This window comes from Aristolochia californica, unplaced genomic scaffold (genome assembly GCF_029961685.1).
Source record: "Aristolochia californica isolate CCGP_79_NKW_82.1479 unplaced genomic scaffold, dmAriCali1.0.hap1 SCAF_9, whole genome shotgun sequence".
In the NCBI taxonomy this organism is placed as follows: domain Eukaryota; kingdom Viridiplantae; phylum Streptophyta; class Magnoliopsida; order Piperales; family Aristolochiaceae; genus Aristolochia; species Aristolochia californica.
In genome coordinates this window covers 31839744-31854082 of record NW_027182290.1, presented here as the reverse complement: position 1 = coordinate 31854082, position 14339 = coordinate 31839744, and the positions used below count along the sequence as shown (strand labels likewise).

Here is a 14339-nt window from a genome sequence, read left to right as displayed (position 1 = left end):
ATATAAAATAATTTCTCTCCCACCACCCCCTTCCTATCCCTCAATCAAATTACTTTTTAACCTCTGTGATTTCTACTGCAGCATTACCTGTTCATCTACTTCAGTATATTGAGACATCACATGGTTTCGCAGGGTTAAACGGCTCTCTGGCAGTTGCAAATCATAGACAAGTCTTGCTTAATTTACATTAATCTGTAGAGTGTTTATCAGTTTTAAGAATAAAATCAGTCAGATTTCCTAAACTGTTAAGAACATGACAAGAAGATGCGTAGAATGCATGAGGTGAATAAATATTTAGTCTCATTTTTCCCTAAAAGCTCACAGTTGTAGATTTAATCAGCTATTGCTCTGAGACATTATGGATAAATCAAACTTTAATTATATATTGACTGATGAACATTCCCTTTCGTAATACTTTGAATTTTTCCATGTTCAAATCATACGATAACGAATTACAACAAATTTTTAAAAAATATCATTCAACCCTCCAAGCAAACAGAACTCTGAATTCTGTCATGCTTCTTGCTTCAACCCTTACTGCTTATCTGACCAAAGCTCCGGTCCTCCGAGCTTAAACATGAATAAGCCATGGCCAGTGCCTGGGTAGAATTCTTGTAAGCAGGATCAGTGTCGTTGATGTCCCGATAAGGGAAGATGGTGGTCATTTAACACTGTACTGGTTAAATTTTCAAATTTCTGCCTTGTCAATCACCAAAGACCCAATCAGTAATGGCTGTTGTGGTCATACTTCTTTTCCATTCAAAAGAAAACGCTCCATACCCTTGCCGTGTATCAGATTCCCATCAAGTTGCACAAAGATACAAGACCAAGAAAAAAAACAACAACTTTGTAGCAGTTTAATCGACCAAAATGCAAAAATTCATCCGAATCCAGTCTCCTTCTTCTCTTAACGAAAACAAGATTCAATGTCCAAGACTCGACCAAATTCCGACCCAAAGAGCAAAACAAATAAAGAATCAGGTTCTATAATCACTTGTAAAGCAGTAGTTTTGGACTGCAAATAATTTGCGACTTCTCCTACATTTTTCACTTTCGAGAGTTCCGGAGAAGAAATTTGAATTTCTCTAAATTTGTCTCTGGTTAATTTCTAGTATACTGCAAAATATGACTTTTAGTTTTAAATATAAAAATGTTATATACAAACCACAGATTTATTTACATACGGCTTTGCATTAAATAAGAAACCTGATTATATTTTTCACTCGATTCTTGACTCGTGATATGTTTCTAAAATGGATATTATGTAATCTGGCAGTGCTCTGAACCTTAATCAGAAACCTCTATTCTTATTTCTTAATGGGAGTTACCAACTTGTCTGAAGGTTGTCTACCAGCTGAAATCAATTATTTTGGCGATAGAAATTGAAATGGCAGAACAAGGTTCTCCTATCTCAAATTTTCCAAGTAATTCACGCTTAAGATGTAGGAGCTCGGAATCATTTTGTCGTCTCCACACAGTAAACTGAATCTCTTTTGTCCATTCCGTAAAAATCAAACAATGAGATAGCCAAGAAAAAAAATTAAGACAAGACGAACCTAGAAAAAATGCTTGAACTCTGTACTCGAGAGAGAACTCCAGTAGCATCTCAAAAACTCGTCATGCTACACACTGCAGAGTTGCTCCACTGCAGTCACGATCTGCGGTGGCTGAACCACAGTCCAATCTTCCAAGGTCCCTGCGTAGGGAGTTGGCACATCCTGTGATGACAAACACATGACGGGAGCATCCAAGTAGTCCCAGAAGTTCTCCATTATGGCTGCCCTGAGACTTGCACCAATCCCACCGGTCCTCATGCACTCCTCCACAATAAGCACCCGATGGGTCTTCTTCACCGAGTTTCCGATGGTGTAGAGGTCAAAAGGTTTCAGTGACCTTATGTCTATGATCTCAGGGTCATACCCTTTGTTAACCAGTGTCTTAGCTGCCTGCATCACGTGGTACCTCATGCGGGAGTAGGTCAAGATGGTGCAATGCTCCCCGGGACGCACCATCTCAGCTTCTTCAAGGGAGAGCACATACTCCTCATCAGGAATCCTCTCCTTGAGATTATATAGCAGCACATGCTCAAAGAGAATGACTGGATTTTCGCTCCTGATTGCAGCTTTCATAAGGCCCTTTGCATTATAAGGAGTTGAACAAGCAACCATTTGGAGGCCTGGAACTGACTGGAAGTAAGATTCCAGACGCTGCGAGTGCTCAGCCCCCAGCTGTCGGCCCACACCTCCTGGTCCACGGATGACAACCGGAATGGTGAACTGGCCTCCTGAAGTGTAGTGGAGCATACCACAGTTGTTAGAGATCTGGTTGAACGCCAGGAGCAGGAAACCCATGTTCATGCCTTCCACAATTGGCCTTAGGCCAGTCATGGCTGACCCAATAGCCATCCCTGTGAAGGAGTTTTCTGCAATGGGAGTATCAAGGACTCTCAGATCACCGTATTTATTGGCAAGGTCCTTTGTCACTTTGTAGGATCCACCATAGTGGCCGACATCTTCACCCATAACACATACTCGAGGATCCCGGTCCATCTCTTCTTCCAGGCCTTCTCGAAGTGCCTCAAATAAGAGGAGCTCATGGCTGAGGGTACAAAAGGAAACACAGAAGGCACATTTCAGTTGGCTGGACGAATGCTGCAACAAATTTTTTTTTTTTAATGAAGCTTTATAATTAAGTATACAGCATGTCAGTTGTCAAATCCCAATGGCCCCAGATATGATGAACAAGGTACAATAAAGAATGTCAAACTGTCTTGCAGAAGTATGGTTCAGGAAAAACATCAACTGAAATCATGAAGGATACTCTCTTGTTAAGAGTTATGCACTCTTGAAAAAATGACAGTAGCTGAAATAGTCAGCTAGACCACCCCATTGTTCTGGAATAATCACCACTTCAATTATCACACCGGATTTAAAAAAGAAAAGAAAATAAAATGAAGGAGGCATCATGCTCCATTTGTGTTGGACTAAAGAGAAAGTACATCAAGTTTCGCCCATATGGGCAAATAAATTGAGTCTATCCTAACATGGAAGTCATTCTTCATCTCATTGGTTGCCTTCAGCAGCTCACAGCTAGAATCTAACAGACACCAAGTTCTTAAGAATGTTGAGGGCTTAGAAGAGAGATGCATGAAATATTGGAGAGATATCACCACTGAAGGACATAAAATGGGTAGCAAAACTGGATGTATACTCTAAAAGAGTCCTACAGAACCCACATGCCTCCATGTGTTATGGAAAAGCCATGGAGTCTCTACTTGACACATAATTCACATTAAACAACATAATATTAGTGCCTTCTTTCTATTCTCCTCTCTTTACACAAAGAGGGGCCAGAGAACAGTTTGAGAGAACAGACAATTACGGAAGAACTATTTCACTCCCTCACCATATAAAGAGGCCATCAAGCAGTAAGTAGTGGGTGTGTGTATGTTGTGGAAGTGTTTTTTTTTTTTTTTTTTTTTTTTTTTTTTTTAACATTAGGCTCCTTTCTTCCCAGTTCCCGGAAAAATCAATAACAAAATAAAATTACGTCCGAAAACAAAGATATGTAAATGAAAATCAGAGGACAGCAGTAAAAAAGAAGTTATCTATCTCAAATTCTTAATTCATGTAATCAAGAAAGTTCGGACATACCCAGGTTTGGAGGAAGCAGCCGTTGCAGACGCATCAGCCTTTGCCTAAAAGCAGAAGAAGAATTCTGGAGTCAGCATTTTTATTTTTTAAATAGAAAAGATATATACATTCTTGTGTAGATTCCGAAGAAAATTAGATAATAAAGAAAAAAGAAAGGCAGATAAAATTTCCTACACCTGAATTAGATAATCGATGCAATTCTCGCTTAAAATCAAAAGAACCGTAAAGATGTAGGCGTACACAAATTCATATTAAAAAAAAAGGAGAAAGAATGTCCTTATTGGATCTCTATAATACGCAAAAGGGAAATGCAAGTGCATCTAAAAAAAGTCCAGAGCATTTCTGAAACGTAATATTATTTCAAAACAACAAAAAGAAAACAAGATAAGAAACCAAGAAGAAAGTTCGGAGGTTAAACTGCAACTGCATGAGCAATCAACTTTCCAGCACCACTACGCGAGGTCTTGTTGACGCAGGCAGAAAACGATCCGTCGGATCTGACAACAAGAACTCCGGCGCTAATCACTGAAAATGAAAAAGGAACGGGTAAGATGCAAAACAATTTAAAAAATGATCAACATTTGAAAGCATATCATACATCTAAGTAAAAATAAAGAACAAAAAAGAAAAAGAAAAAGGAAATGCCAGACCTAAACTGCGCTTAAAAAAACCACCAAGCTGCAATCTCCTAGAATTGAGAGTTTCCAAGGAAGAGAGAGCAGTCTGACCCGGAAATCCCTGCAGAAACGTCGCCATAGTCCCAGACACAGAAGTAGAAGACGGGGCAAAGAAGAACAATAACTGCTGAGGAGCAACAAAGATTTGGATGGATTTATAAAGAAGTAAATAAGGGGAGGCTTGACAGAAAGGCGCGAGGCGGAGAGACAGAGGGAGCGGAGCAACGTTTTTGTCGACCCGTTACTGTTACTCTGTCCCCGTGTTTGAGGAGTGATCTATTTTATGATTGGATCTGCAACAGGACTTCGTTTCCATCGCCCCATACAGAGCTTTTTCCCCATTGATTTTTAGATTCTTCTGGCCAGCTACCGTCTGTCCGACTCACCACGTTCGCATTCAGCAGTTGTGTCACTGGCCGTCCACCAAGAATAACCCAACCCTCACCAGGAAAATTAGATAGTTTTTGCATTTATATTAAAAATAAATTAGTGTTTTTTTGTTTATTTTGTTATAGTTTCCTATTGAAGCAGAAGCTTATTTTTTTATTTTTTAATATTTCTTAAAGGTAAGAGGAATCAAGATGAATCAAGATGAATCAAAAGAATTTTTTTTGTTAATAATCCAATAAATTCCTGGTTAGACTCTCTTAACAGCATTTAATTATAAGAAGAAGAAAAAAAGCTTCATTCCACCTTCCAAGCGTACAAAAACAAGCAAAATTGTTGCCCTTGTCCGCAGTTAAGTACAGAGTAATACCTGCTGCTCTCACTTTCTTCTTCTGCTTCATCTGACAAGAATTCCGATACTCTGGACTTGAATATGAATAAAGCGTGGCCGGTGCCGGGGCTGCAGAATAACCAGTCATGTACATCCCAGAACACCTGCACTGGCAACGCTAACCCGTCTATGCTAATCCACATCTCGGGGTTTAGGCCCCGATATTGAGTTCTCCACGACGATGTCATGTTTCTGTTAGGGAATCCCCATGTTTGAAAAGTCAAGGGACATATAGGAAATTTTTTTTTTTTATGAGGTTGGAGTGTGGAACACTCAACCTCATTAAATTCTCACATTAGTTTTTATTTTCCCTCCCTCATGATTTTGAACCGCTGCGTGTGATTTTTCGAGGTGCAAGAGAAAAAAAAAAACCTGATAAATAGAAACGTTCGGATTTTTTTTCCGATGAATCTCTTTGAAGGCTTGTCTTTCAGAGAGAGTGAGAAAGCTTCGTGCTTCGAGTTTGTATGACCGATACAGTGAGAAATCACTTCCTTTCTTACCGAGACGTTGCTGCAAAAATAGATCTCTCTGCTTATCGTCGTTGTGCTGCTCCGGTGTTGCGTGATTCTTCTCGTTGGGCGTCTCTATCCTCAGTGTAGAGTGAGAGAGACCAGAGAAAGAAGAAAGGCGTTGTATCCTCAGTGTAGAGGGAGAGAGCGAAGGAGAGGAAGAAGGAACGCCTCCGCAGGGGCATTGACTGGTTTGTTTTATTACTGACCTTGTGCTGTTTGTTTCGTGTTGTTTCTGACCGGTGCTATTTGGGCGTCGACGAGTCTCAGGTCTTCATACAGGTTACATTGTTCCTTCTTTTACAGATTTGTATTTATTTATCTGCAATGGTAGATTAATGTACGGATTGTATGGATAAGAAATTGTAAACATTGAACGATATTCCCTATAAAGAATCATCATCAGCAGCTGTGGACGTAGCCCGATTTGGGTGAACCACGTTAAATTTGTGTATTTAATTTTGCTCTCTAGATATAATTTGATTTGTATAATCCTATCAAATTGGTATCAGAACTAGGTTATACAGAAAGTTAAATTTGAGTGGGAGCAATGGCTGCAGATGAAGGGAAGTTAAAAATTGAAAAGTTCAATGGGTTGGATTTTAGTTTCTGGAAAATGCAGATAGAGGATTATCTGTATCAGAAAAATTTATACCTACCGCTTGATGGAGTCAAGCCAGACAGTATGAAGGATGAAAAGTGGAACCTCCTTGATAGGAAAGCCCTTGGATTCATCCGACTGTCATTATCCCGCAATGTTGCATTTAACATAGCAAAATAGAAGACCACAACGGGTCTCATGAAGGCTCTCGCAAATATGTACGAGAAGTCGTCAGCCTCAAATAAGGGGGGGTTAGTCAACTTGAAGGACAAGATGATCTTCAACCACATAACGCCCTTCTCCACTTGAAGTCGTTAGTGGAGCGCAGATGAAGCATCATCTCGATGCAGGGGATGAAGGGGCCCTTCATCTCCACGGTTTAATTTCAATCATGTGGAAGAAGACCCTTTTTGATCTTCTTCGAATTGAAGGACGGGCAATGCCCTCGGCCTTGCTCTCTCTCCTCGCACCCCCCCCCATCGCGCGTCATTTTTTCTTTTTTCTTCCTCTCTCCCGCACTCCCTTCCCCACCGCCTTTCGCCGGGCCAATAGCTTTCGCCGCGCCACCATCGTCCACCGCCGTCCAGCAACCGAGAACAAACCCGAGGAGAGCTCGAGAGAGTCTCCGTCGAGGTGAGTTCGACAGTAGTCGCTCGCCAGGCCGAGAAGAGATCCGAGAGGGCTTCTCCGGTGCAACTTCCGCTTTCCGACCATCCTCCGGCATCGGTTATGTATTTCCGACCAGTCCCGGAGCTATTCCGACTCCAACCGAGACTCGAGAGAGCCGGTTGGAGAACGTCAGCTCTGTTTCGCTCTTCGCCGGACGTTACCTACGTCCGTCGGCTTCTAACCGTCGTCGCCGGCATCGTCTCTACCTCCGGCCACTCACTATTGCTACCTGACGCCACCAATTTCCAGAAATTGCAGCACCCGTGAGAACGAGTTGCTGCCCGAGCGAGAGGAGGAAGAAGGGGAGTAATTCGTCATTATTGAATTTAATTTTTCATATAGTTTGAACTTAGGTTTTGAATGTTAATTGAATCTGATTTGATAATTAAGGTTTATTTAAGATTTGTTTTCTTGATATTTGATTAAATTAGCTAATTAGGGTAAGATTATAATTGAGGTTGGATTTTGGTATTTTAATCCGATTTCTGTCTTTAACTCTAGGCGACCGAGAGGGGCTAGACGCAAGGATCGAGAATCCGGATTCGTGGTTACATGGCGCTCGAGAGAGGCACGAATCACGATAAAATCCAAAGTTGATAATTTTAGCATCATCACAATAGGAAATTGATTCTCTGCATTCTATTGTAATCCGATCTTTGTCAATAACTCTAGGCGCCCGAGAGGGGCTAGACGCAAGGATTGAGAATCCGGATTCGTGGTTACGTGGCGCTCGAGAGAGGCACGAATCACGATAAAATCCAGAGTTGACGTTTCCTGTTGTGCAAGTAGTTAATTAAATTATAGCTTGATAAGTTAGGATATAATTAGTGTTTAGTTCAGATTAATTCATCATATTTGGTTAGGCTAGTTGACTGAAGAATACACAAAATTCAATCCTCCCTGGTAAATAAAATATAATTAAAGTATGCATTTGATTAATATATCATCATTAATTATGTCAAAATATATTATTAATTAATACAATACGAATCTATCTTATGTTATTAATATAATATTTTTTATTCATTAATCAGAATTTTTTTTTATTCACTCTATTGTATTAGTGATTTAATAATGGTAATTAAAATATTGTTAACTCAGACACTTTGGTTTAATTAGTTCATTTTTATAATTATTAAAATCAATAATTTTAAATTTCTATAAGATGAAGAAGAAGATGAAGTTATCTTGACTAACACCCTATTTCAAAGATTTCGAAGATGAAGTTGTCTTGACTAACACCCATTTCGAAGATGAAGATCATGTAGATACATAAGATGAAGATGAAGATGAAGATGAAGATGAAGATCAAATTTTTATTTTGTTGACTAACCCCCCCTAAGGTGCATTTGATGAGGCGACTGTTCAATTTGCGGATGACAGAAGGAGCATCAGTAGATCAACATATAAACGAACTCAATATCATTACATCCTAATTGAGTTCAGTTGAAATTGAATTCAACGATGAAGTACAAGCATTGATACTTTTGTCTTCCTTGCCAGAGAGCTGGAATGCCACTGTTACAGCAGTGAGCAGCTCATCAGGAAGCAACAAGTTAAAATTCAATGATGTACGTGATCTAGTTCTCAATGAAGAGATCAAAAGAAAATCGTCGGGTGAAGGGACGATTTCTTCAGCATTATCTACAGAGGCAAGAGGAAGAACTAGAGAAAATAGACAAGGAAGGTCAACTCATCGAGGTACTTCTCAAAATAGAAGGTCTCAATCAAGAAACCCAAACAGACCTCAGAATAGAAGGTCTCAATCCAGGAACCCAAATAGATCTCAGAACTCAAATGTCAAGTGTTGGAACTGCGGGAAAAACGGGCACTACAAAAGTCAATGTAATAGTGCACCGAAGGATCAGGAGGCAAAGGTAGAAGCAAATGTTGCTTCCTCCTCAGGGAATGATGCTGCATTGATATACTCTCTGGAGAGTAAGGAGGAGTTTTGGGTATTAGACTCTGGAGCATCGTTCCATGCTACCTCGCAGGAAGAACTCTTTGAGAAATATGAGTTCAAGAACCTTGGTAAGGTGTATCTCGGTGATGATCAACCGTGTGATATAGTAGGCAAAGGTGTAGTGAAGATCCAGTTGAATGGGTCTGTATGGGAGCTGAAAAATGTCAGGCATATTCCTAACCTGAGAAAGAACTTAATCTCAGTAGGGCAGCTAGCCAGTGAAGGCTACACCACAACCTTCCATGGTGATGATTGGAAGATTGCGAAGGGTGCATTGGTGGTTGCACGAGGAAAGAAGAGTGGTACTCTTTACATGACAGCACAAGCATGTTGTACCATTGCTGCTGTAACAAGCAACCAAGGTTCCAACTTGTGGCACCAGAGACTGGGCCACATGAGTGAGAAAAGAATGGAGATTATGCATTCCCTGGGGAAATTATCAGAGCTACAGTCAGTAGAAATTGATATGTGCGAGGATTGCATACTTGGAAAACATAAGAGAGTTAGCTTTCAGACACATGGCAGAGCTCTGAAGAAGGAAAGGCTAGAGCTCGTCCATTCTGATGTCTGGGGGCCAACAATTGTTTCATCTATTGGTGGAAAACACTACTTTGTGACATTCATCGATTATCATTCATGGAAGGTATGGGTTTACTTCCTAAGTCACAAGTCTGAAGTATTTGATACCTTCAGAAGATGGAAAGCCATGGTTGAAAATGAAACAGGACTTAAGATCAAAAAAGCCGAGAACTGATAATGATGGTGAATATGAAGACACCAGATTCAAGAAGTTCTGTTATGATAATGGGATCCGCATGGAGAGAACCGTGCCAGGTACGCCTCAACACAATGGTGTAGCTGAGCGTATGAACAGAACTTTGACTGAGAGAGCCAGAAGTATGTGTATGCAGTCAGGCCTACCAAAGCACTTCTGGGCAGAAGCAGTCAACACAATAGCTTATTTGATCAACCGAGGTCCATCAGTTCTACTGGAATACAGAATACCAGAAGAGGTATGGAGCGGAAAAGAAGTAAGACTCTTACACCTTGAAGTTTTCGGTTGTATGGCGTATGTGCATATCAGTGATCAATGTAGGAATAAGCTTGATCCCAAATCCAAGAAATGTACCTTCCTCGGTTATGGCGAGGATGAATTTGGATATCGCATATGAGATGATGAAAACAAAAAGGTGATTCGCAGCAGGGATGTGATTTTCAGTAAAATGGCGATGTACAAGGACAAACACACTGCAGATGATAGTAACTCACTAGAAAGTGAGCTTGTATATGCAGATTTGGATTATGTCCCAGATGACTCTATAGCAAGCCCTCAGACAGAGGAATCTGTTGAACAGAGTAGTGCACACCAATCCGACATATCACAGTCCTCTGTTCTAGCTCCGATATTGAGAAGATCTTCTCGACCTTGTGTGCCTAACAGAAGATACATCAATTATCTACTGTTGAGTGATGGAGGAGAACCTGAATGCTATGAAGAGGCATGTCAGACTGAAGATGCTAGCAAGTGGGAACTTACTATGAAAGATGAGATGAATTCTCTAATCTCAAACCAGACATGGGAACTAGTTGAGTTACCCATAGGGAAGAAGACACTCCATAACAAATGGGTGTATCTGGTGAAAGAGGAGCATGATGGCTCTAAGAGATACAAAACCCGATTGGTTGTCAAAGGATTCCAACAGAAGGAAGGAATCGATTACACTGACAACTTTTCTCTCATTGTAAAGCTCACCACTATCAGAACGGTGTTGAGCATTGTTGTCATTGAAGATCTCTATCTAGAGCAGTTAGATGTGAAAACTGCATTTCTTCACAGAGACTTGGATGAGGAGTTATATATGCATCAACCAGAAGGTTTCTCAGAAAAGAAGAAAGAGAATATGATGTGAAAACTCCAAAAGAGCCTGTATGGTTTGAAACAGGCTCCAAGACAATGGTACAGGAAGTTTGATAGTTTCATGCAAAAGGAAGGTTTCTAGAAGTGCAATGTCGATCACTGTTGCTACTTCAAAAGGTACACATCCAGTTATATCATTTTGCTACTTTATGTCGATGATATGTTAGTAGCTGGGTCAGATATGGATGAGATCAGAAACTTGAAGCGACAATTGTCAAAAGAATTTGACATGAAGGATTTGGGTCCAGCTAAGAAGATTCTCGGAATGCAAATCACAAGAGATAAGCAAAGTGGAGTATTGCAGTTATCTCAAGCAGAGTACATTACTTGTGTTTTGCAGAGATTCAACATGAGCAATGCCAAGCCACTTGGCACACCCTTGGACAAACACTTATGTCTATCCAAGGATCAGTCTCCTCACACGGAAGAAGAGAAAGAACTCATGGATAAGGTTCCATATGCCTCAGTCATTGGAAGTTTGATGTATGCAATGGTCTGTACGAGACCAAATATTGGTCATGCAGTGGGAGCCATTAGCAGATTTATGTCAAACCCAGGTGAGACCCACTGGAAGGCAGTAAAGTGGATCTTGAGATATCTGCGTGGCACCACAGATAAGTGTTTGCACTTTGGCAAAGGTGAATTGCAAGTGCAAGGGTACACAGATGCAGATTTTGCAAGAGAAGTTGATCACCAGAGAAGCACCACTGGTTATGTCTTTACCGTGGGCACAACAGCTGTCAGTTGGATGTCGCATATACAGAAGATTGATGCATTATCCACCACTGAAGCTGAATATGTAGCTATAACAGAAGCCAGTAAAGAGATGATATGGCTTCAAGGATTGTTAACTGAGCTTGGTTTCTAACAAAGGATGAATGCCTTGCACAGTGACATTCAGAGTGCGATACATCTAGCAAAGAATTCTGCATTTCATTCTAGAACCAAGCACATTGGTCTTCGTTATCATTTCATCAGATCTTTGTTAGAGGATGAGGTGCTAACGCTGAAGAAGATCCAAGGTAATAGGAATCCTGCGGACATGCTAACAAAGCCGGTGACTATTGATAAACTGAAGCTATGTTCAGCTTCAGTTGGTTTGCAAGAATGAAGAGACCTAGATAAAGTTGTTGCATTGATATGTGTGAAGACAAATTGATATCAGTCTTCAAGTGGGAGATTGTTAAAGAATCCCCATGTTTGAAAAGTCAAGGGACATATAGGAAATTTTTTTGTTTCTTTATGAGGTTGGAGTGTGGAACACTCAACCTCATTAAATTCTTACCTTAGTTTTTATTTCCCCTCCCTCCCGATGATTTTGAATCGCTGTGTGTGATTTTCGACAGTGCGAGAGAAAAAGAAAACTAGAGAAACAGAAACATTCGGATTTTTTTTCCGTTGAATCTCTTTGAACGCTTGTCTTTCAGAGAGAGTGAGAAAGCTTCGTGCTTCGAGTTTGTACAACCGATACAGTGAGAAATCACTTCCTTTCTCGCCGAGACGTTGCTGCAAAAATAGAACTCTCTGCTTGCCGTCGTTGTGTTGCTTTGGCGTTGTGTAATTCCTCTCGTTGGGCGTCTCTATCCTCAGTGTAGAGTGAGAGAGACCAGAGAAGGAAGTAGGGCGTTGTATCCTTAGTGTAGAGGGAGAGAGCGAAGGAGAGGAAGAAGGAACGCTTCCGCAGAGGCGTTGATTGGTTTGTTTTATTACTGACCGTGTGCTGTTTGTTTCGTGTTGTTTCTGACTGGTGCTATTTGGGCGTCGGCGAGTCTCAGGTCTTCATATAGGTTACATTGTTCATTCTTTTACAGATCTGTATTTATTTATCTGCAATGGTAGATTAATGTACGGATTGTATGGATAGGAAATTTTAAACATTGTACGATATTCCTTATAAAGAATTATCATCAACAGCTATGGACGTAACCCGATTTGGGTGAACCACGTTAAATCTGTGTATTTAATTTTGCTCTCTAGATATAATTTGATTTGTATAATCCTATCAGTTCCCTCCGCATTGCCTCAAACTTGGCTTCGGTAGAGAAGCATTTCTTGCCGAAGACATTCTTTCTTTTAGAGACTATTGTAGCATCAACCAGAGGTGGTCTTGCCTCGTTCTCTTGTAAGCTTCCTTCTTGTAATCACCTAACAAAAGGGATACCTCGCCTTCGCATACGAGTGCCATATAGTAATCACTCGTAGGTGCAGACCCGCCGGAGAATTTCGCCGATCGGAGGTCCCAGTAAATATCCACACGTCTACCGTCGACTTCCAGGGATTTCAGCCCTTTCTTGCTCCAAAATGGCCACGGCTTGAGATCAATTTTGCAGGTGCACTGGTGATCTCTTCTGTGATTTTCTATCGTAATCAAGACGGAGTGGTTGATAAGTGTCTTAGACCAGATGACCGTCACATTGCGACAGTAGCCTGCGAGTTTGGCCTGGTATACGGACGCCGCAGTGCAAGGACTGGCCTTGTTTACAGCAACATCTTCGGTCGATCTCTCGCCGGAGAAACTGGGCAGGCTAGCAAATGTTCCCTGCATTTGTGAAATCCGTTCACGGAAAACGATATTTAACGACGTCGATTCACTTGGTTAAAGAAGTTGGCTAATATTTATAGTTGAATTAACCACGAATTATCATAGTAATGCTCCTCTTTGTGCCTTACCTATCACCTCAGACCCAAAACTGTCAATGACGTCTATCAACGATCGTTCTCTCCCATTTTCATGCCTGACCCATGGAAATGACTCAAAAGGTGTCGGCAGTCTCCGGCGAGAAACACAGTACCGGTTACGAATTATACCTACGTGTTGCAACGATTATGAGGGTACCGACGGAAAGATACTGCCGAGTGTGTTATTTAACGACGGCGGATTTGCCGGAAAATTCAAATGACGGATGATGATTTCGCCTGAGTGACTCAACATCCGTCAAAGACTTTTTTCCAGAAAATGGGCCTGATTCATGCAAATGTCTTATGATATTTATGCTTCCTAATTTGTCTCTCCGATCTTACTATGAAAGGGCATCTGGGTCAAGTCATTCAGTCGAAGATAGAGAGAGTTACTTTTAACTGCGCCACCGTGTGAACTGAAAACACAAGGTTAGATGTTAAAAACGACCTGGACAGGGCGGAGAGAGATTTTCTAGCAGAATTCTACTGGCAAGCTAAATGAGACAGGTTTTTGTCCTTAAACAGTGCGAAGATCCAAGTAATGAAGTCGAAAGAGTCAAATGCAAAGTTAGATTACTGTGAGAGGACGCACCTTTGTCAAAGCTGGAAATAGTTCTGTCATTGCCCCACGCTGGATTAACTGGCATATATACCCTGCATAAAATTTTAATGAGATGGTTAGGCAACATATTTACCTAAAAAATCTGTCCAAAATGTGATTTTGTTGGAATCATTTAACTACACTGTATTGTAAAATAAACCAAATTTGTTAATTTGTTATTTTACTTACCTCCATTAGTTCCAACTGCACAATTCCCCTGAAATGACTTCATGTGCGGACAATACCAGATAGGGAAATCAATTTTTGTTTCTTTTTAACTTGCATTAC

General features: G+C 40.8%; 3 protein-coding genes across 5 annotated transcripts in view; 1 reads left to right on the top strand and 2 right to left on the bottom strand.

The window, feature by feature from the left end:
* Window positions 1–191, top strand: part of LOC137940789 (uncharacterized) — a 38682-nt gene extending 38491 nt beyond the window's left edge. The window contains exon 19 of the mRNA XM_068785915.1: window positions 82–191. Coding sequence (XP_068642016.1) covers window positions 82–191 — 110 coding nt within the window. The remainder of the gene's footprint in view (window positions 1–81) is intronic.
* Window positions 192–1435: 1244 nt separating this feature from the next.
* LOC137941950 (pyruvate dehydrogenase E1 component subunit beta-like) lies at window positions 1436–5127 on the bottom strand. 3 transcript variants are annotated; one of them, XM_068787578.1, is made up of 4 exons: window positions 5088–5127; window positions 4072–4178; window positions 3654–3697; window positions 1436–2598 (listed from the first exon to the last, which is right to left on the bottom strand). In XM_068787578.1, the coding sequence occupies exons 1-4, from the start codon at window positions 5116–5118 to the stop codon at window positions 1623–1625; spliced, it is 1158 nt and encodes a 385-aa protein (XP_068643679.1). In that variant the 5' UTR covers window positions 5119–5127; the 3' UTR covers window positions 1436–1622. The 3 variants fall into 3 exon arrangements, with proteins under 3 accessions (XP_068643679.1, XP_068643678.1, XP_068643677.1); XM_068787577.1 differs by lacking the exon at window positions 5088–5127 and adding an exon at window positions 4304–4751 and having other exon boundaries at window positions 4078–4178; XM_068787576.1 differs by lacking the exon at window positions 5088–5127 and adding an exon at window positions 4304–4750.
* A 7724-nt stretch (window positions 5128–12851) lies between these two features.
* On the bottom strand, window positions 12852–14283 carry LOC137940788 (uncharacterized). Its single transcript, XM_068785914.1, has 3 exons — window positions 14241–14283; window positions 14043–14104; window positions 12852–13310 (listed from the first exon to the last, which is right to left on the bottom strand). The coding sequence occupies exons 1-3, from the start codon at window positions 14281–14283 to the stop codon at window positions 12852–12854; spliced, it is 564 nt and encodes a 187-aa protein (XP_068642015.1).
* Window positions 14284–14339: the final 56 nt, after the last annotated feature.